Here is a 26,847-nt window from a genome sequence, read left to right as displayed (position 1 = left end):
ATTTATTTCCTCAGAGGGCCTCCTAAACTTTATCTTTATACCTGAAGAGCAGTAGAATGTTTGCCACTTCCATTCCTAAAAAAAACCTCAGTGCTTTAAATAAATATTTTCAAAATTCATACATAATATTTGTTTTTCTGAGGCCATGTTCAAAACTTGTTCCAGTTGTTATTACCTTAGTGAAAAACAAAACCAAAAACAAATGGTCTCAAAACTAATTTAATATGAAACGTGAATTAAATTTGGTACATTTTTAGTGATCTTTTCTATTTGTCTTGCAGGTCTGAGTACAGCCGCATGTCCTCTACCAGCAGTGAGTACAACTTTCAGACTTTTTTTGTAATGGAATCTCAGCTTCTTGTTTTCCTAACTGCTACTATTTATAAATATCAGCCTTATGTTATGAGAGAGTTCATACTGACACCGTGAGGCCCCCATTCCAGTTCTTCTTGGATCTATGTCTAGAGGCAGCATATAAATTAAGCTAATGGGATGTTCATGACTAAAATACAAGCCATGTGTAAAGTCATAAATATTAGAGGTGATACGAATGGAAAGCAAAATGAGAACAAAATCCGTAAATATGGCTTGGCCTATTTGAATGGGTCCTGCAGCCAAATGAGTCTGTACTGCTGAATGACATTAGAGCTGGGGGATGTAGAAATAATTTAATGCTTTTTGCAAGCTGATGCCAAGGAAGTACTTGAGAACAAATCCTAGGAAGCTTTTCTTTGATTTCAAAGGCAATAGATAATCTAGTGAGTGTCACAGTCTTTCTAGGTGTTTAGGGTAATTGAATTTCAGCTTATCTTAGTATCTGGATTATTTTTCTTTCTTTTTTCACCAAAGCAAAATGGTGTTGCGAAAGCAATATCAAGTGGCACTTTTTCAGTCCTCTGTCTTCCCACTCAAACCATTTTCTTAGTTGTAGGACATACTGTACCTCACACCTGCATACAGTGCAAGATGATACCTGTCTCCCTGGTACACACATAGACTACAATTTTATTTATGCCAAGTAAGCAAATGAAGAATTCAGAGATGACAAATTGCATTTTATAATCTGGATCTTTATGCACCATGAAAATCAGAGGAGAAGAAAGCCATCAGTTTTTTTTCAATCACACATTTGTGCTGAAGCACGGGGAGGTTTGTTTTCCATCTCCCACGATCTTCAATGGAGGGCTTTTATTGATTTCAGCAAGGGCTGGATCAGACAGTGTTCGTAATGTCTGGCTCCTGAGCTGATGTGACTAGCAAGGAGCTTGCTGCCTTTTCCCTATCTGCTCTGTTTGTGTGCGTACATCTGAGAAAAAGAGTTCAATGCAGCTTTTTCCTGAACTTTGTTGTTTAAATACATTTCTGGCTTCCCGCTGGAAGACAGAATTTGTGAAATGATTGAGAGGTAGAATCCAGCCAAATAACTTTTTTTGTATTTTTGGAATTTGCCAGGTTAGCGCAGTTGTGTGCCCTTCCTCTCAAATCACACTTTTGGCTGATCATTTGGGGCTGCCTAGTAAGCATGTTTATTTGGCAATTACATTCAGAAGACAAGGCTTGAGAAAGTCAGTTATATCCCATCAGGTTTTGTCCCTTACAATTTTAGTGTGGCTGCTATGTGTTTTACAAATAAAGGTAACACTAAGTTTGTAATTCTTCATTTTTATTAAATTAGCAGTTTGCACTTGTAATGTTTAGTTGTATGGCAGCTACAGTTTGCTATGCTGAATGTTGTCACCTCAGTGTCTTGCTGACTGGACCGAGGCTGTCCATATGAATATGTGAGGATTACAGTTGCATTTCATCACTGGTGATTTGTCAGTACAAGGATGTTTATCATTCCAGTACAGACATAAAAGTTCAGGAGACAGGGCTGTCTCTTTCTTCTTCTTTTCTGCTTCCAAAGCAAATTATATTGTTACAACTTCACAAGTAGCAGTATTTAACTTTGCATTTTGTGGTGTTTGTATGGTCACTTTGGTCAGACAGTGAGAGAGAAACAGTAACATTGATGTAAAAGAAGTTAAGCAAAATACAAGTGCTTTTGTGTTGGAGGCTGGAAGACAGAGAATGCATAATGCATTTGAAGAAAGGATTACTGGGAAACAGATATTAAAAAAAAAACACACCATGATTAACCATTTTAATTTATGCAGGGAAAAGACAGATTCAGAAAATGGCTCCTCTTGTAATACAGAACCAGTGTAATCCATGGTGCCATCAGAATCTAAGTTAATACCAAATAAGCTATAAAGTTAAAAGGTGAAGAGTCTCTATTATCTAGCTGCTTCATTTGAAGTTCCTATTCTAATGAAGTGGAGTTTATCTGAGCTGGGAGCATTACAGGTTCACTTGGTTTTGCAGAGGTCTTATTCTCTGGAGCCAACAAGGATCTGATTTCAACATTTAATAAATGAATAATCCTGTCTTGTGAAGTTCTGGATAAGCTCCTCTGTACAAAGGTTTTACACAGATATGCCCAAGGAAAGGATAGGAAAGCTCTGGCAGGTGAATTGATAGATGCCTTCACTGCTCCCTGCAAGGACAGCAGCTGAGCAAACCAGTGCCGAGGCCCATGGGAATGCTGAAGCTGTGGGAGAAGGCTCTCCCAGGTCAGAAGTGAGTATCTTGGGCTGCTTTGTGGCAATGGAAGAAGCATTCTGTACAGGCATTATTTAATTTTTATTTTGTTTTCCTCAGGCAGTTTTTGTGAGAGACATTTACCAGTTTAAAGGCTTCACTGGTGTGCTGTGTCAGCCTTTGGTCTAAGGCAGCATCTCAGTCCTTTTGTTCTTTGCCATTGCGATCCGGCTTTGGGTAACCAAAGAATGCTCTTCAATTGTCTATCGTTGGTGTTTTGTATAGCAGTTACTTTGGGACAGAATGCTGAAGTTTGTAGAGCACATCTGAGGTAATTTCTCTAGGAAAATGGGCCACTCGTTGCCCATGCCGCTCCGGCAGCTCTGGCTGTAGCTGCAATGACGGTGGGCCTTTTCCCTTTTCTATTCATTGAGCAGAATAAATAGTCCAAGAAAACCTGCTTACTAGATGCTAGATTGTGAGGCATTATGAGGCTTTGAAAGGTTCAGCAGTGTGATTTCATAGAAGGTAAGTGCTAAATTAATTCTAACATTCTTTTCCTTTTCTGAATTGTAATGTGCATAACCCACGTTTTCCTTTGTTCTTTAGCAGGAGGTGTGCTACATCTCAATACGATGTTTTGCCCGTTGGTGTGCTCTTCCTTAATCTAGCAAATGCAATAAGCTTTTTTTTGCTCATATTTTCAATTACCTTTTCAATTACAGTTTTCAGTTACCGTTAGGGGATCCCTAATCCTATATAAGAGGCAATTGTGTTAGGCATTTTACAAACACAGAATAGACTTATACCCAAAGTGCATAATAGAGAAATATAAAGGCCATTGGCAGCTTATGGATGCAGGTAGTTGAATCACAAAGAGATAATTAATTAGTGTTGGTCTGCGCAGTGAGGAACAGTCTCTGCACATCAACACTATGATTACTTTCAAGTTGCTTTCATCTGTACATTTCAGGGATGACTTTCAAGCAGGAAGAAGGCTTCGATGGAGCCTGCTTACCTGCTCCTCTGGGCAGTCTTCACTTTTATGGTAACAGAACTTCAGAAAGACTCAAACCAGAAGTAGGCATTTTGAAGAAAGATTTTTGTGATTTGTAACATTAAGTATTCCACACTTAGGGAGATGTGGGGGACAATTTAACCAGGATGTCTTAGAAATAACAGTAAAAGTAAGTAGTACTTTCTACACCACTGATGTTATTCACCTAGGCAATCAGTAGGGAACTACTTAGATACACTTTGTGCTGTTTCAGCTGAGTCATAAATGAAGCACAGGCTGGCCCTGTGGGAAAAGACACAAGCTTGTAGCAGATTGTAAAGCATTTGAGATAACAAAACCATGTAGCAACACAGTGCTTCATGCTATGCAAGGTAAAAGAGGCTTGTCACTCGCCTGCTTTGCTGTTGGAAAGCTGGTAATTCACCTTCCTCTGCTCCTTTCACTTAGCAGCTAGGAAATAATTCAGTGTTTCTGATATAGTTTAGTGTGATTTGTATTCCACCTATGAGCTGGACTAGTATTATGTTTTTTCATGGTGCATTATTAGAACCTGTGGTTCTAATAATTAAGCACAAGATAATTTCTTTTAGCAGATTTACAAATATGTGGGGTACCAAGCATGTTGCAGTTTTTGTAAAATTTACCTTTACCACATTTTCTGTTTGTATTTCATTCCTATGCCAGTATAAATTCAGGTATCTGTTTTGGGATTGAATCAGTGTTTTCTAATCTCCACCTGTATCAGCTCACCTGGGCTGTGTTTGCTCTGTTTTCTCTATAAGTAGCAAGAGTGCTCATCTGCAAAACTGCAGCCTTTTGTGTGAGGTAGAAGTGGTGATGTTTCTCCTATTCTTGATAGCAGAGGAGGTGGCTGAATCTTACCTCCACGCAAAAGAAGTGCATTGAAGTAGGCTGCCCTACTTGGACAGCAGATTTTAATCCCTAAATGACAATTGCCTGAGAATATTTGCCAGTCCCAATACTTCATCCTTCTCCTGTCCTGCTTTCCCATTACTGGTTTACAATATTACAGGGCCATAACAGAGTGGGTAACATTCTCCTTTTGTTACTCTTTTTGCTTTTTTTCACCTCTCAATCATTGCATTGGATCTGGTTATAGGGAACAAGTGATCTCCAGCATTACAGAAAAAGCTGTTTATGAAAAAAGCCTTGAAACCTCATGTTGGTGCACGTGCCATTCATTCATCCAAGACATCATATTCAAATCAGTGCTTTTTCCTTCAGACTTATTCCCAGACACCTAACAACTCTCACAAACGACAGGGTAAGTTAATGGCATGCAGTCAAGTCACAATTTCCAAACAGGAAAAAAAAAGGATTGCCCAAAAAGTAGTGCTGTTCTGAATTTGAGGTAAGCTGTTATGGTTTTTCCCCACATTACCTCACTGATTCAAAGCTCTACCAGGCTGCTTTCATTTTGAGCAGCTCTATCTTGAACCCTGCAGTGAGGCGGCTGCACCCAGGATTAACATCAGCAGTGAAATTTAGTTGTTGCATGTGCTTACATCCTAAGGACCTGGCAAGTGCTTCTTGAGTACAGATGTCATTTATCAGAGCGTAGGAAGATAGTATGAGGCCACCTGTCCTCTCCACGCCCAGAACTTCCCGAGGCACAATTTTTATACCATTTTCATCCCATATGCTTATAACAATATGCTACCTCTCTTCTTTGCTCCTTCCTTTTTTCTCTCTTTTTTTTTGCCCCCCATGTCTTCTGTATCTTGATGTCACCACTGAATAATCTGACTCTTCCATCTTTGTTCATGTTCTTAGACTTTAACCATTGTCAGAAGGAAATGTAAGGAGGAAAAGTACCCCTAAATAGAAAAGAAAAAAAAGTGTAATATCCAGCCAAAGGACAAGGTCCTTTATACAGGAGAGAAATGTCAGTGTCATCAGAAATTCTTTCATTTCTAATTCTTAAAAGTTTTTATTACCAAACACTCTAGGGACTGAGGGATCATATCATTCAAAATAGCACTTAGTGGAGCTTTGTCTAAAGACAGTAGCCATCCTGGTTGCAAAGATAATGAGAGCTAAAGGAGTGTGAGGACCTATAGCATTGTGCAGATTTGTAGGTATCTTCTAGCAGTAGCATATGAAGAAATGCCTTCTTGCTACTCATGTCTCATTTCAGTATCTGCTTGCCTTCACTTAACTGTTAAAGCTAGTGAAAACTAGCCAGGGGCAGGAAGGGGATGAGCTATATTTGGACTTCTAAAAAGCTGTCAGAAAGATAAAAAATAGCACTGAAGTTGTGTGCTTTAAGTTCAATTACTTGAAACCAGTTCTGTCCAAGACACTGCTGGACTGAGTGTATTGCCAGTATACGTCTCCAACCAGTGTCATGTAATATGTGTAAGGACATAACTGAATTATTTTACAGCAATATGAAGATATACCACAGTATTATTTCCATAGAGAACTGAGATGATTTTACAATGGCTGGCAACAGGCTCTATTAAATATTAAGACCAGTTTATGATGGGCTTTCCAGCATCATGCTGTATTTCCAGAAGGTGTCATAAAAAGAGTGCAAATCAAAGTGTAGGGTAAAATTAAACTGGAAATTGGGCCCAAACTGTGTAGAGCTCTTAGCCTGTAGCATATGCCAATGTTGCAAATTCAGCTGTTTTTTATAGTGGTGAAATATAAAGTGGCAGCTCCATGGAGAAATACAGGGAGTAGCTTCTGTGTGTGTTGCCTGGCCTGTATCATGTTGCTGCCTGCTGTGTGGCAGCCAGTGTCATTACTACTACATGCCACATGGCAGTAGTCAGCTGTGTGAAACATGCTGGTGCTACTGCTTGTCATCCTGCAGTGAAGGAGCAAGAGCTTGAATATGAGCTAAAAAATGTGGCACAGAATCACAGAAAGCCGAGGTCAGAAAATGTTGTTGGAGATGATCTGGTCCAAGCCTGTTGCTGAAAGCAGGGCCAGTTAGAGCAGGTTGCTTAGATTCAGAATATCCCCACAGCCTCTCTGGGCAACCTCTTCCATTGAAAGACCACCCTCGCAGTATAAAAGAAAAAAGGAAAATGTTTTTTGTTATGTTAAATCAGAATTTCCTGTATTTCATTTTGAATCATCTACCCACAGCAATATTAGCAGGCCAGCAACATCTTCAATCCCTAGTTTGCCATCTCCACTGCATAATGCTTAATCAACTTAATGGCACACACTCCAAGACCCACCAACATCACAGCTTCATCCACAAACATCCATTTCTGTCCTAGAGGAGGTGCCATTGGAGCCTGGCCTGTATTAGTTTCTGCATGGGGTCATCACTGCTGCTGTACCATTACCTGGAACCACAATAGAGATGTTCACCTTTATAGAAGCTGTTAGAGTGCTGCTTTTGTAGTCTAAATGTTCTATATATTGAGGATGGTCTTACTGCATGTGGTCATTTAGAAACATAAGAATTAAGAGGAAAACATATGCCTGTAAAGGTACAATTAAAAGAACTGAGACACAGTTGTGTAAGGGCACACACACATTTGCAGAACTATGCTTGAAATCAGATCAGATTTGATTTTTGCCTGTGAGGTATGTGGTGTTAACCACAAGCCACATGTAAAGGCTGAAGTTCCTCTTTAAATGTTGGAAAAATTCATGTTCTGGGTTAAGATCAGAGTTTCACTCTTTAATATCATTTAGCACACACCCAAACATGTGTTCCATGTTTAAATTACTGACTACTGGCTTAGTGCTAGCTTGAGTTTCAGTATTGAAAAAGTGTAAGCATACCCTACACAATTACTAGACCAGAGTTATCAGAACTCTACTTCTGTTGATGCTCATATCACCATTGTGTATTATTTTCTTACCACATCCAGTCAGTTCTTTTTCCTGTCATATAGATATGGCAGAATAAAACTGGAAAAATTATAAAGAAAAAAATGGGTTATGAATGACAACCTGACTTCTTTTCTAGTTCCTGTTTTAGGCACACATAGCCATAGCCAAAACCACATAATCAAATCTTTCCTCTTTCTCTTTTCCAGATGCCATTCAAAAGCACAGGAAAGCTTTGATGAATACTGAGTTGTCAAGTACTGCACGGTTCTAGTAAAAAAATTACAGGAAAAATTTCAGAGAAAGTTGAGTTTGATTATTAGGTGTTGTGGATTGTATTTCTCTGTGTGGAAGTGTTATTATTTGCTGTCCCAGAAGGCCACAAGGAGCTCGGCAGCTGTTTAGTAGGTCTTTCATTCAGAGCAATGGGTTGCAGGAAAGATTTTCTTGCTCCAAGTTCAGTTTGTACACAGTGATGAAAATGACCTGAAAATTGTCGAGATATCTACCTAAGATGTTAAAGCCCAAAGAGAGAAGATAAAGAAGTAAATCTTTCCCATAATAACTTGGGAAGGCAAGTTCTCACTCAAAGGCACTAAGAAATAGAAAGGGAAAAGCTATCTAATTCATTGAGTCAAATGACAAAACACACATGAAGGATGAAGGAGGCAATTTCTACTGCAAGAACACCATGTTGACAATGCCAGCAATTCATTTTCTCATTGTATTGTTGCCTCATTTTCTTTTACTTGAACTCTTTGAAATAAATAAATAGAATTATTTTGCTGGTTCAGTGGGGATCTAGGGCATTTGCTAATTGGTGTGGTACACATTCCAGAGCAGTAGATATCAAATGCCTGCTTTATTTTTGTTGGTGTCTTTAGAAAAAAGCAAATGTACTTCTGTCCATAATTTCTTAAATGTCCAGAATTTTTGCCATGTTACTTCTGGCTGTCACTGTATGGGATCAAAATGAAATAGTGACCACGAGAAATGCTATCTATTACTGCTTCCCTACTTTTTCCATCAGCTGGCAATTGAATGACACCCTCCTGTCAGCTGAAAGGATCCTGACAAAATGTTTTTGAATTGGAAAGTCTAAATGTCCTTTTGCCATGAAGATGATTGTCTAGAGAGGCACAGATATGGCAAATGATTGACCATGCCTCAGAGCTTGATCTCATGTTTTTATGAGATGCATCTCAATTGTAGGTGCTTTGTCATGGCTCCTAGACAGGTTTCCCTGCTACCTCCTTGCAATAACAAGCTGATTAAAAGAAGTCTTCCTGAAAATTAACATTGCTAGCCAGATCAGTTCTCTGACTGCCACTAGAAGACAGCGTCCCGATTATTCTTGTCTGAGTTTTTCTTTCCAATCTGTACAGCAAGCTGTTTCTACTTGCATCTAGATCTGACACATGGGAAGCAGTGGAAACACTTAGCTGGGAATAGTAGGGGGAAGAGTGCCAGCTGTGAAGTCTTAAATTGTCTTAAGCCAATCATAAAATCACACTCTCAGTTGACTAGAGTACATTGTGTGAGGTATGGAGCTCACTGTTGGACCAAATTTGACAGCTGCTCAAGTGTACAGAATTTCTTGTTTTTCAAACACTGTGTTCTTTCTGTTCTTTTATAAAAAATGTATTTTTGAGAATCTCAGCTTTATATAGGAGTTGGATTTTAAGAAAATACAGTGCTTGCAGTCATAGGACTTTGAACTCTGTGTTGTTGCTGGATGCAATTTGAATGTCAACATACACAGTAGTGATTGCTGATGAAACTTTTACTGAATTACAGCACCTTACAACTCTGTCCAGAGATCTGAAATGAACACCAAAGATCAGCATCTGGGTTCTTGCCCAGTGCAATAATCCATGTCTTTATTTAGGAAAATTTTATCATCAGAAAGGACTTATATCTTTGTAAAGCTTGAACTGTCTAAGCTGGAAATCTGGAGTCATCTGGAATATTATGTTCAATCTCCATTTCAGTTTCACACCCTCTTCCCTCCTCTGGCCCCTTCAGAAAGAGGGGGAACTCTTTTTCAGTTCTATATGTGGTGTAAAATAATGATAAAACAAATTCATGTAATGGTTGAACATTAATAGTTAATGCACTTTTCCTCTATTTCTGCACTGGAGTGAATGTAATACAGGCTGCTACGTAAAGCTCCATGCTTTATCCTAATAATACAGGCTCGTGCCAGCAGCATCACAAGCTCACTTGGGCAAATCTTGTGAGCAGAGCTCACTGCTACGATTGAGTTCCCCACAGGGGCTTTTCTGATTGTTGTTTCTGAGAGATGCAGGATGACAATTGCCAGCTGTTTTCCACAGATCGGTAATATTCTGTCAGTATTCAAAAAAGAATTTACTGAACATTTCTTCTGTGGGTATCAGGTCTCATGTAACAATCTCTATGAACTGGAGCTGTTTGAGCCCCTAGATGGAGAAATGGAGGGAGATTGTGGCTACTGAGTGAAGACAGGTAATGAAGATGCCAAATCACGAGAATCCGTTTTGTGGTTTGAACACACATGCAGTGCAAACTGGGCTGAGACTCTCAAGATAGCTTTTGAATTGTGGTGAACAGTGTGGGAGGGAAGAGGGGAATAAAAATAATTGGCTTCCAGGAGAATACCCTGAATTCCTATAATAATACTTTGTGCTAATCTTCCCATCCTGGCTTATGTAGATGTTCAGTGAGCAGTTGCTGTAGACTGCTTTGTGTGCTTTGCATGCAATGAACTACAGATAACAACTGCAGAAGCTCAGCACCTCAAACATCTCTCTTCAGGGTGATTTTTCCTCAAGCACTGGGTTTTGTCTGCAAACTCTAAAATGATTTTTATTCATTCTGATTACACATAGCAAGGTGAGGATGTGAGACGTGCTGAGGAGCATAGTGAGTGTGGGGTGAGCATAGATTTGATGCCATTGAGAATGAGAAGCTGGCATCTCTGACCAGAATGAGGGTTTTGTGCTAGGTTTGGGTTCACCTCAGAGTGCTCATGAACATATCCAAAAGTACAAAAAGCTGTTTTGCTTCAAGTATCAGCAGTAGGTAAGTATGGGTTGAGGACCGTGAGTTGGGCTGACAAGTACTCTTAGAAAAATTGTTAAGGAGATCCTGGCACCGTCATAATAGATGCAAGTGTAACCAAGCTGGGCTGGCTTAACAGTGTTGCCAATTTCTGCCCTTTTACTGCTAGCCTTGCTTTATTAGTGCCTGCCTCAGAAATGTGTGAGTACATCAGCATTTTGGCATTCTTGCTTTTTGGCAAGTTTGTAGCTAAATCTGTGGTTGAGGTGAGTACTGAAGTGAGACTGCAGTTCTCTCCAGGGAGTAAGTAGATGAAAAGGATTTTTCATTTTTTTTTATATTGAAACACTATTTCTAGTGCAGCAGTTACCAATGTGAAGTATGGTGTCAACAGCATGTTTTAGGGGAGGAGAACAGATTGCAAGGATGACAAGCAGTATGAAGAATAAGGAGCTGATGAAGGAGACCACAGCACTGGTGGGAAAATCTGTATTTGGGGGATATTTGAGAGAAATGGCCAAGTGCTTTTCTTGATTATAACCTCTGTCTGAAAGCACCTACCATGGGTACTACTGTTTGGCAGTAGAGTTCTGGACTCCAGATTACACAGCTAGAAGAACAATGTGGCATTCCAGACCTTTCCTTTTTAGCCTGTTTTGAAAATAAATGTGATACAATTGTGCCGATTCTCTTCACAGAATCATTTTTTATCCCCTTACCCATGTTCAGGGAATTTCAATGGAGAAATAAAGATTATGTTAACATTCCACAGGTTTCCTCAGAACTGCATGAATGGCAGAGGGACAAACTTTGGCCTCCAGGGATTAAAAAGACTGCAGTTTGAGTTCAAGGTGTATGTATTCTTAACCTCCAATTGGAGAGTCAGCCCACAGTCAACACAGGTATATCTTTATACCAAGTGTGAGCTGTTTCTTGTCTGCCAGATTGTTAGGGCATGGGTGAGAAAGCTGAAACACAGTGCATAAGGAGTTGAAAGAAATAGGGAAATCCATCAACTAAAGAGCCTTTGAGTGTTCACCTTGGTGTGGTGGTCAGCAGTTTGACTAAAAGAATCTGAGTAGTTGATTTCAGAGAATGTAAACACATAATTCAAGAGTATTCATCCCATAATGACTATCACATCTCATTTGTTGACAAAGAAAGGCTACTAGAGCAATGATCTTCAAGGTCAAGGATATAGGCTGACAGGCTTTTCCTCTGAATTGAGTTACGTAGCTGAGGGGTTAAGATGGAAGTGCAGTTACTCATCTCCCACCACAGCTGTAGACAGTGGAGTTTGGGGAATGTCATCTCAGGTTTGATTCTGTGTCTCAGCTTTGACTACAAAAGGAACTGGGATAGCCCACTTCTTCTGGAGGGACATCTGTTAGGCACCTAACCTTCCACAGAATGACAGTGGTCTGCAGTGGCTGTGATCCAAAGAAGAAGGGGTGAAGAAGGGAGCTGTGTGCTTCCTGAGCTTGAGGTTGTATGCTAAGCAGAGCATGCTGAGAAAGAAACACGTTATCCTGCAGTCCTGCATTTGTCAGATGCTATTAAACAGTGGGGAAAGACAATGGAGGAGCTGGTGAATCTGTCAAATCCTTCTTGTTATTAATGCTGTATAATTCATCAAAGCATGACCTAGGAGTGGATTCTGCTGCTAGAGTTGGCCACTAACTGCCTCTGTTGCAGCTGCCCAGAGAATGATGGTCCTTGTTTCTGAAAACAGCCTCTGCCTTTGTGTTTGTCCTAGAGCCTTTCAATTAACACTCCTAAAAGGCTCAGTCTTGCGTTAGAGTCAAATGAAATGCTAAAGTCCTGTTCAGTGAGAAATGTTACCATTTCACCATTGCGTTTTGGAACAGAAATGAATTAGGGAAAAACTGAAATGATCTGTGCAGCAAAAATCTCAGGAGGTCTCTATTAGGCAATATTAGGTTTTCATTTTTTTTACTAACGTTATTTATATAATGGACTTCATTGTTTTCTTTTATTCTTTTTTTCTTTTACATTCCCACAGTTGAAATATTTTGATTTATTGTCAATTAAGAAAATTTGCTGATGTTCAGTACTAAATTATTTCATTATCTTCCCTCTAGCAATTATTTCTTGATAATGAAGTACTGCTTGATGGGAGCTGCAGTTGTGGAGCTTGACGTATTCATTCTGATCCCCTCTTGATGCCTGATTTACGTCTCCTGTAGCACATCAGGCAGTTTGGTCAGAATTTCAATCTGAAATCTTACTGTCTGATGTAGTGTTAAAGGAGTCTACTCTGTAAGGCATAAAAGACTCAGACTTTGTTCCCATGAAGCAGTATGCTACAGCAGGGAAATGAAAGGCCATGATGCAGTGCTGAGATTCAAAATGCAAAGTTGCTGCTCAACTCAGAATATTATGTCAAATATTTATAGTTTGAGTACTTCCACTCAATTTCTTTGATATAAAATGAAAATGTAGACACAGAAGATTGAAAATATCTGCCTCTGTAAATGTACTTTCCCATGAAGAAATTGGGGTTGGGATCCAGTCTGTTTAAAGTCTCCCTTTGTTCTAGACTCCATCCTACTTCCCATATTACCAAGTTTGCCCAATCCTGTAGGTAAATCTTCATGAAGTATCACCTGATGAGTCTCAGAAGCCTGAAGGTCCCTATCTTCATTCACCAACTCAGGCTTAGAAGAGATGGAACAGACTGGCACAGGCTGCCCAGAGAAGTTGCAGATGCCCTATCCCTGGAGGTGTTGAAGACCAGGCTGGATGGGGCCCTGATCTAATGCCTGCTATAGCGGATGACAACTCTGCATGCAGCAATAGGACAAGATGATCTTTGAGGTCTTTGCAACCCAAGACATTGGGTTCTTTGATTCTATGATTTTGCGTTTCAGGAAGGCAGGCGCTTATCTCCTTCCTAAGATCAGCTATAAGCTGAATTTAGCAATTCCAGACAAGTCCACTGGAGAAGCCAGGAAAACCAGGTGTCAGTCTAGGCTGTTGATGGTGACTTATGAAATAAAGAAGTGTTCGGAGCCCTTCCCTGAAAACGAAGAGACCTGCATGCAGAACAGCTTCAGTGAAAAAAAGAGGGACCAGCTGCCAGGCTGTGGCTTGATAATGAGGGACCATTCTGCTAGAGCTGAGTGTGCAAAAGTCCTGGGCCCAAAAAGCAAAAACAAGAGGGAAACTTCTCTAACCTAGGGTTATTCAGCTGTCAGGTAGGGAACCTCCTCTTACAGCTTCCAGTGATGTGATGTATCTCGTGTTTTAATGTGAAATGCAGGCATGTTCCATGGGGGAGGAGCTGCAGCTCCAATTGTGTGTATTCCCAGCTGGGCTAGACTACTGGAGTCACAGACCTAAAGGTACTCAGGCAGCTGTGGCATGGTGTGCCCTGCATTCCTGGCCAGCCTCAGCAAGAGCTGAGTTACCAGGATACCAGGCTCTGAATGCCTGGCATCTCACGGGGGCAGCGCCTGTCCCCTAAACCTTAACTGTCACCTCTCCAGGCTGACAGTGCTACCTGGCAGAGAAGCAAAAAGTCTGGAAATGTGAAATGTTCTTTTGTTTTTCGGTAGTGATTACCTCTAAGCAGTGTTGCTGCTTTGCTAAGTCAAAAAGAACTAATCCCCTTCTGTCATGGGGGAAAAAATGTCATGGCTGTGAGAACCACGGAGCTTATGTCCAAATAGATGCCTCAGCGTTTTGATATTTTCTGTGGGATTAACCAGCAATGCAGAAAGGCTAATGCATATGCAGAGCTTTCATTTGCTTCTGTGACAATTTGCCAGGGGGCACACTGAACTTTGTCATGGGGAATGGTGCCATTTCCCCTCCTTCCCTGTGAGGGTAAGCAAAAAGCTTTGTTAGTAACATAGAAACACTTTGCAGCTTATCATCAGCTCTGGGTAGTTTTTCTTAGCTCCTTGCTTCTCATTTCTACTTTCCTTAAATTTCTGTTTCTTTTACTAAATCAGAAAGGGTAGCTTGCTGTTTTATAAGGAGAGAAGCTACATAATGAAAGGTGTGAAAGTGGCACCTGTACTGCAGTCAAAGCATCTTTGCTGACATAAAATAGACACTGAAGAGCCTCTCTGCTGATTTGAGGCTTTTTTCCTTTCAGCATTAGCTGCTTGTAGCTTAAAAGAAAATAAATAAATAAAAATACGGTTTTCTGTGCTATGTATGTAAACCTAACTTCTAATGATGGTTTTGAGCAGTGCTTTTGTGTCCTTCTGAGGCTGCCTCTGAGCATCTGGTGCTGATGGACACAGGCATCAGTCGCTGCAGAATACTAACGCTGCTGCTGGCTCCTCCTATGGCTCCTCTGCTGAAAAATGCTTTAGACTATTCAGCATCCTTACACCATGCTGAGCAACAGGATGGCAGAGATGCCATGCTCAGGGATTTTTTTTTTTTCCGATTCAGAGCAAGAAGACTGCAACAGTGATGGCTCTTTGTTTTGCATTGCTGTGCCCAGGCTCCTTTTGAAGCTGCAGTCATTTATATGCATAAATATCAAGCCTGTCATTTGTTGCATGCTTTCATAGCATTTGTGTGACAAAGGAAATGAAGAGAGAAAAGAGCTGAACATCTTCTATTCCAGTCCTAAGAAATGAATGGCTGCATAGTTATGGTGATTATTTTCTTTCTGGTTTTATTAGGTCAGTGTCCTCCACAATTTGTTTTCCTTCCTGTCCTGCTGTCCCACGTAAAGGACCACAAGAGGACCTCCCCTCCTTCCCTTTTGTCTTTCTCCCACGCGGACATGGGATATCTTTCACAATACCTACCGGTAACAATTGTCACAGCAGAGCCTCTTGCCATGGACTGACACAGATTTATTTTGCCTCATTCTTACATTAACCATCTGACAAATTCACTCTGCATCACCGTTTAATGCAGAGATTCAAGAATTCTGCTGTAATTGTATTTTTGATCATTCCCTTGGGTTTTCTCTGTTCGCCCTGGGCAAAATGCATGCTTGTTGTTTGCTCTGAATGCTGTGTATTTCTGCATCTTCTAGATTGATGCTATATTTACTGGTCATTTCTGGAAAGCTTTCTCTGTGTTTTAAAAGACAACTAAAATATGCTACTTGTATAGTGCAGGTTTTGCATTAAAGCAGTTGCTAAAGTATCACAGGAATGTTGTTCTGATGCCAGGGGGGAGGAGGGAGAGCTTAGTAGAATTGCCAATAGGAGAGGGGGCAGCCTGTGAGACAATCCCTCCATTAAACGTGGTCTGCACAATGAAAAGCTTGGCAAGCCTTTCTAAGCCCTCACGCACTTAGGCTTTGTGCCCAGGCTTGAGGTCTCAGACATGTAGGTAGTTTCTGAACACCACAGAGAGGGAACCGTTTCAGCAAATTTATCCAGATTACCTGGATGATTTATTGAACTGTCTTGGATCTTTGTTTGCATGCGTCTCTCTTGGCATGCGACTCCAGCAGAACAGAAGTGGTAATTCCACCCCTGCCCTCCATCCAGCCAATGCTGCTGAACTGTCAGAGAGGTCCTGGGGACAGCAGCACATGCAGCCCCTTTGAGCACTCTCACTGCTAAGCAGGGATTTCTTTTTTCTCTTGAGTAAGGGTGACTTTTTGTGCTTCCTGCTTTTACCACTCTTCCCTAATCTTATAAAAACCTCGAAGCAGTAGTATTGTAGTTATGATGGTCTAAAGATCTAAACGGTGCAGGATTTATAGGAAGGAGTAATATCTTTTCCTGAAGAAGGGCTTGTGTGCCTGAAGGCTTGTCTGTTTTGGTTTTTTTTTCCCAAATGTATCAGTTGGTCTAATAAAATATATTGCTTCTGCCTACGAATTTTGCCTTACTTATTAAAACCATTGCCTTCAGGACACAGAACACTTTTAACTTGGTGGAAAACTCCAGTGTCAAGGTGATAGAGTGAAGTTCAGCAATGTAATTTCCATGTCCCAAGCCAAGTGGTACAAATTAGAACAAGTTGGGGTGAACACTATCCACCCCAGTTGTTCTGCACATCGTTAGGGGTCCTTTCATCCCTGTGCTACATCAATATTTTGTCTTTCCTGCATCTTAGCTATAAGAGGCAGCTCTTTTCTAACACTGAAATGCACTTTGGATAATGTGTTCTGTATGCTTCCTCAGTAGAAAGAGCAACTGTTATGGTATGTTTAATGAAACTTCTCTGTCTCCTGGTTATTTTCTCAACTGATACATATCTGCACATTGGTTTATTGTAAGTGAGCTTGAGGGAGGTGAGAAAAAAGCCCAGTGGGACTGAGTTGACTGCTTTTCTGTGAAGGATCAGCTCAGTGTTGACAACAATCAAGGAAATTACTACATTTGACACCTTCAAGGGCTCTTTTTTCTTTTTATACTCACAGGTGAACTTTCTGTGGAAGACATACAGGACCCATTCCTTGTCAGTGTACATATTATCACAGACCCCGGTGAATCCAAGACTCTTCAGCAAGCGATCGATAAGCTTCTGGCCTGGATCCATCCAGAACTCCAGCTGTTTCGAGTCTCAGAAAGACGTGTGTCCAAGAAGCAAAGGAAGCCAGATAAAGCTGGTGTTTCCCAGCCAGCCCTCGCTGTCATTCTGTTTCTGCAAGAGGAATATGGAGAAGAACCCATCTTGCAACTCCACGAAACCTTTCAGCGGCCACCTTGGCATTACCACCACACAGAACGAGTGCATGGGAAGTTCCTCCCTTACATGCCATGCAGCCAGGACTTTTACACTTTGGCTCCAGAGACACCTCTGTGGGCTATTCGTCCAGTGCATTATGGAAAAGAAATTATCCGCTTCACAATATACTGCAGAAATGAAAACTTTGTTGATATTTTGAAGTTTTATGAGTTAATACTGAAAAGACCAGTATGTCAGAAAAAAGCGGACTTTTGTGTTTTTCCTGTCTATTCTAACATGGAAATAGACATCCAGTTTTCTTTAAAAAAGCTTCCAAAGGGCCACACGCCAATGCCAACTGAGTCAGCGGTGTTGGAGTTCAGAGTGAAAGATGTTGGACAGCTTGTTCCTCTCCTGCCCAACCCTTGCAGCCCAATCAGTGAAGGCAGGTGGCAGACTGAAGATCATGATGGAAATAGGATCCTTTTGCAGGTGAGCCCAGTACAGAGTGAAACAGAAGCACAGTGATTGACTTTGTGCAGAAAACCTTAGCCTACTTCAGTAACAAGAAGTGGAGGCTCTCCTACTGCTCTGTGCTAGATGAAAGAGCCAGGACATTACTGCTAAAGAGCTCAAAAGCCCTTGCTGTGTGTATAAATACTCAGGAAGGCAGTTGGTGATACTATCCAGCTATCAGTCAACCTCAGTTTATGCAAAGAATGATGTGAGATGAGGTAGCTGTTTTAAAGAATGAGGAGAGAGGGAATTATGAGTCCAAGTAGAGAAATGATGGCTGATGAGTAAAGTTTTATAAAAAGTATACACACAGAACTGATAGTTCTGTACAGTAGCTCTCAGCTGTGAGATTTTTGTGGGAGACAAGAAGAATTCCTGATGTTTTAAATTATTTTCTAGCATCAATTTGAAAAAAAAACCAAGGTCACAGCACCTGTATTTTGCCCAGTGATTATCAGGATGGGGAGAAAGGAGGTAAAGGAAAAGAAATGCAACCTGGAGAGCAGCCTGGGATACAGATTCACACAGATTCTCCTTTCAGAGTAATCTCAGGTGCTCATAATCAAGTCCTAGAAGATGATTTGTTCGTTAAGACATCTGTAGCCATGATTTCTGGGCAGCGTATCAGCATGCATCACCTCTGAGGGAGTTAGGCAAGAAAACAGGAAGGAAGTTTTAAACAGCCACCTGCTCTGCAAAGGGTTTGTGTGGCAATCCTGAGTGAGGTTCACCTGCATTCCTTCTCTGTGGAGGTGAAGGCATTTGTTGCTGCTTGGCATATGAAAGAAGGAGTATAGACCTTGGGAAGACAGTTGTTCAGTTTCTGAGGAAGAATGTTTTGGAGTGTATTTCATTTGTGAACTCAGCTTCCTCACCCTTCTGCCAAAATAAAGAAGGTTACTCATCACTCTGTAGGCATATCTGTGTTTGGTTGAGATAGCCTGTTAACCTGAGCCACCACCACTATACCTTTAGACAACAGCCACTTTCACTCCTTTTCCTTTTTTTTTTTTTTTTTTTGCCAAGTGTTTTCTAAGTGATATAACTGGTTTATGGGATCTTGCACTGATTTCAAGTAAATTCAGCAGAAGGCAAATAAATAAACAACAAAAAAATGGAAAACACACTACAGGCCTTGTAAATAAGGCTTTTAATTTCAAAACAGTAAATTTTCAGAAATAATAGGCACCACACAATGTGGAGGCAAAGTGAGGCTTACCAAACTGCAGACTAAGATAAGCCTTACAAAAAAAAATTAAAACAAGATTTTAATTATAGGCATCAAAAGAGAAGAATGAAAGCCTCCCAGTGCAAGATTTTCATTTCTGTTTTCAGTGAGGGTGATAATGTGAAGCTGAACTGCAAGTGGGAATTCAGTTAAAGAAATGGAAATCATCACATAGAACCGTAGAATCATCTGGGCTGGAAAAGGCTTTCTGGGAGTGGAATGAAGCAAAAGAAGTTCAATATGAGCAAAATAGGGGGAGAGCAGAGGCTGTAAAATCCTGTAGTAAAGGTTCCATTATACAGGTTTAAGAATTTCATACTATCAGGAGAGAAATCAGGAAAATGTCTTGTTTGTACTCAGACATATTGCAGCCACCCCATGGAACAAGCACCTGCACAAGGTGCTGCAGGTCTCACATGTGCTTGGCCTCCAGAAAGGCAACTTCAAAGAGGTGCACATGCAGGGAACAGCTCCCAGTGTGTGCAGAGGAGCAGTGCTAAGAAATAGAAACTGCTGGAGTAAGGCCATGGGAGTCAAGCCAAGGTCAATCTGTTGGGACTGTGCTCTGAAAATACATCAGAAGGTGAACAGCAGGAATGGGAGAAGGTGGTTTCACCTGAATTACTCTTCTGGCACAGGAGCAAAAACCTGTCAAAAAGCAGATTTAAGTCAGCCACTGTATTGATAGCCACCTTCATAACAGCCACCCAGCAAGTGCAAACAGGTTAACATCTTAATTCAAGGCAGGGTGGTCATTTAAGGAAAAGGAATTATATGATGGGGCATGGGTTATAGGAGGCATTTGATTTGGAGGTCTGTGGACTTCTTTATACTCTTTGAATTCTTTCTAACTTAAAAGCAAATTATTGTCTACCTTTTAAAGTAAGATATAGGACTACCTTTCAACTTCTTGCAGAGTGGTGTTATTAACAGTACTATCAATACCACACCATTAGTAATAACTTTCACCTCTTCATAATTCTGCAAGTCCAAAGAATGACTGCACCACATTTTTCAGCCTGGACATAAGTTGGTGCTTAGTGATTAATGGAATGTTTTTATTTACTAGTTATTGGTATTTGTACTTTCCTACAGATTACAATAACTGTTATACTTAGAATTGTAGATATATGACCCTGTCAATAACAGGCAGTGATTAATGTTTGAAATTGGAGCATGATTCCATGATTAGATTAACAAGATGTTAATCTTGTTAATCTTGTTTTTCTTTGTGCACTCACAGGTACTCAGATACTTGCCAGCCAAAATAATTCATATTCTTCAAAACTGCATTTTGCATATGGAATTATCAAAGGGCTTAAATAGAGTCAGTGCAGGAGAAAATAAGGTTATTTACGAGCAGGATAAGTCTGTTTAATATCATGGACTTTGTTCCTTCATTTGCTTGGAAGCCAGTTAAAATTGTTTTGTCACAGTAACTTTTGCATGTTGGCAAGTTAGCTCCAGTGGTCTACCTGTGTACCAACCAATGCTAAGCAAGAACTAAGAGCAACACTTATGGGTAGGAAGACACCCACTCTGCTTCACCACTGCTAAGCCCAGAAGCAGGAGCTGTGGGAAAAATATGTAAATATTGTGGCTAAGATTATACCAGTTACTGGTACACAGAATATACTGCTAGTTTCATAGATCTTATCCAGATTCCTGGCTGCCTCTGGGCTTAACCCTCACAGGGCATCTGAAGAGCTGATGAATGTGCATACCTGACAACGCAGTGTGGGAAGCAGGAGAGGTTAATAAGTGATGTGCTGGCTTAGTCTTGTGTGGCTGGCAAGCTAAGGCTAGTGAGCAGAAAGTGCACAGGTGATAGACTCTTCAAATTAGGAGAATGTCTTCAGATAAGGTAGAAAAATAAAGGAAAGAAGCCCAGTCTCACTACGAATAGAATAGGATAGAAGCCTATCGCACTATGGCAGTAGAGTTCTTAGTACTAATGATTAGTTTTGGTGGGGACATAGCTGAGTCAGTCTATAACTCGGATGGGAGCTGATTTCTCAGGTTTTTTAATCTCTGTCTTCTTCATTGATGCAGATATATTTCATGGCATAGTAAGATCTCTGACAACTCTTTACATCTAGCAAAATCTCTTGACAAGATACCTATCAAGTGTTACAAGACACTCATTCTAGTTTTGTAAACATACAACATACTACTTTTCAAATATGATCAATTCAGATTTAAATTGCATTTGTGGATTTTGTCTTTTTATATTCTGTCCTGAATACATTTTACCTCACAAGTAAAACTTATTATGGTGATGATAAAGACTAATCTTTGCTATTTTTTCTCAAGCTGATTTTTTTAAAATATATTTTATTTCTGAATCAATCCCACTGGTTTAAATTCACTGATTAAACAAACACCATCATGCTCCTATTGAGTAATGCTGGGAAAACCTGTGTTTGCAATAGTGACATAATTGCAGTACAGCCCATTCAACTGGTTCTGATCTGTTTTCTTTATAAGCAGCTAACTTAAAGTAGGCTACAGGAGCACTTGTGGAATGCTTGTCCAGTATGGGCAGCCCATGTTAAGCTGAAAGTATTTCTCCGTGAGGTTCACCCCAAGTTTGTTGCATTCCTGGATTATGTTTCATGAAATTCTTCTACAACCTATTGTAATGCATAAAGACTCTAAATCCCTCCCTGCTTCACAAAGATTTGTGCAGAGATTATAAATGAGTAGCAGATTAGCATTAGATGAGAAAGCCTATTCTGTCAGAGAGCTGATCAATTCATTCTACAGCCAGTTTTGATGTGTGTGTTTTTGACAGGGTCTGGCACATCTCTCTCCCTGAATTTGGAGTTCCTATCAAAACCTACTTTCTTGGTGTGGTGGAAGCTGTGCACACCTGTTTAGATCAGGTTTTATTGTCTTATGAGGCTGATCCTTCTTGCCAGCATCTCCACCAAGCTTGCTCCTGATGCCAGCAGTTGGGTCAGGCTGTGGCAAGACAGCAAGCAATGAAGAAATCAAATGGTGAGAAGGCTGAAGATAGGTAATTAAATAAAGGAAATAATTCAGAAAGAAATTCAGCCCATGGAACTAAAAGGTCGAGAGAAGAGCTGAGAAGCAGAGAGGAGGCTAAAGAGCAGCTGAATGGGCATGACATAGAGTCATAGAATGGCTGGGGTTGAAAAGGACCTTAAAGATCACAAAATCATAGAATTCTTAGACTTGGAAGGTTCCTTTAAAGGCCATCTAGTCCCACTCCTCCGTGATGAACAGGGACTTGCAAAGCTAGATTGGGTTGCCCATGGCTTGATCCAGCCTCACTTGAAAGTCTCCTGGGATGGGGCACCAACCACAACTCAACTCCTGCTGATTCATCACGAGTTGTAACTGATTCCATGTGGCATATCTGATATCAGAGGTACTGCATAGAAAAAAGGAGTATCCTTGATTAGTGCAACTAGCAATATAATAAAGAGTGCTATCTTGTATAAGCCCATCAAAAGAATGGGGTGATCTGCTTTATAATTTCAGAGTGCCATGTGATCATTTCTGGGTTACCCAGAAGTGTCTTCAATTAAGAAACTGCTGGTACTTTCTTCATGGACACGAGTCTTTTATCTTGTTGAGAAATTTCTTAAGCAAATTAACTCATCAACTGTGTAAATAAACTGACGTTGCATAAAGACATCTAAAGTGACTTCCAGTCATATCTTGTTGACAGTTTAACTCATTTTATTTGATTCTTTTGCACCCATGAATCCCTATCAGTTTATGAAACAGTGGTTAGTTTACTCATGAATATGTTTAATTCTTTATGGCATTAAAGCAAACATCTTATTTTGTTAAACAGAAATAGGTTATGGATTAACACACTTCATTACAGATATACTGGAATATATATTTACATTCATCAACAATGCCTAATTGAATTCCTAAGGATTGGCTGTCCTGTAAATCACCTCCAGACAGGCAATCAGAAACAAGCAAAAAAATTTTATAGACATGAAAATTCTTTTTATCTTGTATTTTCCTCCTGTAAAATCACTGCAATGAGAAAGAGAAGATTGTTGTGACAGATGTAGGTCACTAAGATAATATGATGTGCACTAGCAAGATTTTTGAAGCAGCAGTGTATGGAGTTCTTTTAGAGAAAGGGGATAACAAAATGACCTCCGTGGCTGCCGGGCCTCATCCATTTCTGTCATGCCATATAATCTCTTTTGTAACATGATCAAGCTCCATCTTTACCATTACTTGCCCCAGAAGACTCTTCTGATGCGATTAGAAACCCTTTAGTAGTTTGTCATACATGTTTCTTAATGGATAATTCATCTTATCTTTCTTGTTTCTTTTTGCCTGCATCTTTTTCAGTTTGAATTTATTCTTATTCATATAGGGGTGATTTAAGGCACGTGCAGCATTCTGGATGAGGCCTTACTAGTGTTGTATGCACTGCATTAATTATTCTTTACCTAACTTGAAACTGCTCAGAGTCATGTTTCTCACAGCCTTGTCACTTTGGTAGTGCATAGTGACCAAGATCTCTAATTCCTCCTCCTCTGTTATTTCTGACTGACAAGTCCCACAACTGAGACAATGTTTATTTAAAGGGTTTTTGCAGTTCGTCCCATTAATTCCTCTCTTTTGGGACTGAAATCAAGCATTTTGTATTACATGAAAAATTCCAGTAAAAAGAATCTCAAACAAACTTTTTAAAATGCAAACTTCTAAAAGCCTTGCTGAGATGAGTGGAATGATGACAAGAGTTTATAATTGCTGAGACACTAGGGGCTCAGTTTACTTATCAGTGTCTAATCCTATATGAGAGTCACCTGGCTTCCAGCTACTCCTTGAGGACATTGGCTCTCCACATGTAACAACTGTTCAAGAATCCAGCAGGTAGGCAACTGAATTTCTCTGGAGGGATGAGATTTGGAACCAGATTCAGATCGTAACCATCAGCTCTCTTTGTCGTAGGTGTCTACAAGCAAGTTAGATGTCTTAAGCTGTCCTTAAAATCCTTAGGAGCTATCTTACTGAGCAAGTGAATTCTGGAGTATTCCGCTCAGCGAACTGGATGAAAGAGATAATGTCCCTGTTGAAAGAAGTGGTATATTCCCATTGAGATGACAGAGAATTAAGTTACTTGCTAAAGGCTTTTTGATGTCTCAGAGGAAAAATAAAAACATTTGCACCACAGTAATAAAGAAATGAGGAATAATGGTAGTACCATACATCTCCCATTTCTTTATTTTTGTTCTTTAGCTCTCACTAGGGTATTAATGTTGGAAAGCAGAATATGAATGACTCTGAACAAGTCAATATTATGTGAGGATTTCAAGCTAGTGTAATTCAGCCTGCAAGGCAGGGATCCTCTTCCATTTATTCTTGTTTCCTTGAAGGCTCCTTATGTAAATATTTGGGATTTTGGCAGGGTGATTTCTCTTTGTTATTGAAGTGAAACATTTGCTGTGAGCATACTGAATGAAGTGTGCTTCGTAATTATTTGCAGTAACAACTCAGCATCGGAGACTTACATTTGTAAGACTGCCAATTCTGTATTAATATGATCTTCTTTTCTCCTTCTCCTGCTGCAGCAAGCACGCAGTTGGTGTAGGAAGTCTGCAAAGCAGAACAAGCATCCATATCCATCTGTGTCAACAGATTCCCACTTCACCACTTTGCCAGGCTTTCATCCTCAGAGCCACCAATCTGTCCCTGAACCGCCAAAAGAAATGAGTCAGAACAAGGTGCATCGTGCAAATGGCCTTGGCCATTATCTTGGTTTCTCCCAGCAGGACCTCAGACACAGTGATCAAGAAGACTTCACACGCAGATCCAGCAGTGCCTCCAGCATTTTGTGGTCATTTCAACGAAGCAAGTCTCTGTTCTGCTTGCCTACAGTGAGTTCCTCCTCAGCCTCAGAGAATGCTCATTTCAGAGAAGCGTTTCAGTTTTTAAATAGTGAGTCACCTGCAACCAGGTTAAAAACATGGAGATGCAGCCCTAGGCTTAACATTGATGACTTGGAGGATGCACAGGAGACTGATGTGGACACAGGGAGGAAGCTGTCCTTCTCAGATCTGTCTGTGGTCTCTGCATACTCTGCCCTTAACAGATTTTGCAATGACTTGGAAGTCTCTCTTCCACCATGGAAGCAAGCCTGCAGAACGAGTGCAAAGGCTTCTACCAGCGGAAGGCCTGTATCCTCCGTGTGCAGTACCTTTGATCCCATGGATGGTTCTCTGCCATCTCTCTCTGAGTGGCCATCCAGCTCATTCATGGCAACGTCTCTCTCTAAGCAGCCCAAACAGTCTTCAAGAACAGCCCCTTGCTCCCTTGATGATTGTGGTAGCATTTTCCCAGTTTCACCAACTAATGACGAAGAATTTTACATCTGAGGTTTCTCTGTCTCACACCTTCTGGGACAAATTTCTTTTTGTGATGACTGGGCCCTACTTGAGCTTACAGGATTTTTCTCATGGAAGAGAAGGTGATGCAGAGAAGTATGCTAGATGTTTGAAGAAAGCTCCTGGATCCCTCAAGAGATGAATGTTCCCAAAGAATGTACCATAAAGCAGTCTGAGCTGGTGCCCAGTACCTCTGCATGGGGGGAGATGATCTGCACAAAGGCTTTTCCGTTCCAGTGCAGGGCAGAGGGTTCCTATGACTGACCCTGAGACTGTTGGTGAATAAAATTCCAGAAAAGATGCGTAATAATCCAGTTCTCCTTGATACAAACTGAAGAGTGATTTGTGACACCAAACTGCTTTAAATTTTCAGAGAAATTCCCTTAACTCAGAAAGATGGGAGTACAAAGAGATCTTTTCTGCTTGCAAGTTCCAAAGGTAGCTATAAGGATGCAGTTCCCAGTAGCGTGTCTCCAATAGGTCAGAGAAGCCTGTGAGGTTGCCCATCATTCTGTCTAATATCTGAGAGTTTACACTGCTGGGAAGAAAGAAGCTCCATTCCTTCCACAGGGAAGAGGAAGCTCCACTGGATATCTTTGCTTTGACTGTACAGAGAGTGCCAAACTGGAAATTTGATGTAACTTTTTCTACTCATCTGCACATGCAACCCGTTCTTTCCAGCTGGGACTGTAGTCTGAACTGCTTTATATAAGCCAGTGGTAATTCAAGTAAACAATATTTACTACCTCTAACTCAGACAATTCAGAGTTTACCTTTTTGGAATACAAAGCAAGAAAAATAACCCAGCATTTTTATACCTTGCACCACCAATCCAAAATATATAACAACTTCATTTTTTTAAGGGTTGTTATTTTTCTGTAAAAATAATTGATGCAAAGATGTATTCTTCTTATTTCCAGAGCAAGCATATTTGTTCTTCTCATACAAGTCTGTCCAAAGGGAAAACAAGTCAAAATTTACTGGCTTTTAAATTGTGTTTTTAAAATACATATTCTTGATAACCCGTTTTGCTACAATTAAATTGATATTCGAAAAAGAATAAATTGTAAGTAAAAAGCCATTAATATGGCAGCTAAGTGCAACTTTAAGCTCAAGGAGGGAAGGTTTAGATTGGGCATCAGGGGGAAGTCTTTTACAGAGAGAGTGGTGAGGTGCTGGCACAGGCTGCCCAGAGAGGCTGTGGATGCCCTGTCACTGGAGGTGTTCAAGGCCAGGTTGGATGGGGCCCTGGGCAGCCTGGTCTGGTATTAAATGGGGAGGTTGGTGGCCCTGCATGTGGCAGGGGGGGTTGGAACTTGTTGATCCTTAGGGTCCCTTCCTACCAAAGCCATTCTGTGATTCATTCTGTGATTCACTCTACATCAGATTTATAGATTGGATCATGCAGATTCTGAAAACTTAATTTTGTGCCAGAGAGAAGTGACACTGACTGCAGCTTTAGTCCAGCCAGTAAGAAAATGGCTGTGTTAAAAGGTGGATGAAGTTATATGAAGGCTTACCTTGATGGCACTGAATAAAAATGCATTTGTGAAGAAAAATGTTAATATTGCTAGGGAGTCTCACTGTGAAGAATTGCTGCTTTAAAGGAACAAACAAACAAATATAAATTATCATGCACA

At 40.5% G+C, this 26,847-nt stretch overlaps 1 protein-coding gene across 1 annotated transcript in view; it reads left to right on the top strand.

Annotated features, from left to right (window-relative positions):
* FAM124A (family with sequence similarity 124 member A) overlaps positions 1–26,568 on the top strand; it is a 37,134-nt gene extending 10,566 nt beyond the window's left edge. Inside the window, exons 2-4 of the mRNA XM_052670860.1 lie at positions 282–313; positions 16,830–17,569; positions 24,395–26,568. Coding sequence (XP_052526820.1) covers positions 282–313; positions 16,830–17,569; positions 24,395–25,198 — 1,576 coding nt within the window. The 3' untranslated portion in view covers positions 25,199–26,568. The remainder of the gene's footprint in view (positions 1–281; positions 314–16,829; positions 17,570–24,394) is intronic.
* The last annotated feature ends 279 nt before the right edge of the window (positions 26,569–26,847 follow it).

Source organism: Tympanuchus pallidicinctus, unplaced genomic scaffold (assembly GCF_026119805.1).
Source record: "Tympanuchus pallidicinctus isolate F22 unplaced genomic scaffold, pur_lepc_1.0 scaffold11, whole genome shotgun sequence".
Taxonomy (NCBI): domain Eukaryota; kingdom Metazoa; phylum Chordata; class Aves; order Galliformes; family Phasianidae; genus Tympanuchus; species Tympanuchus pallidicinctus.
This window is presented reverse-complemented; position numbering and strand designations above follow the sequence as displayed.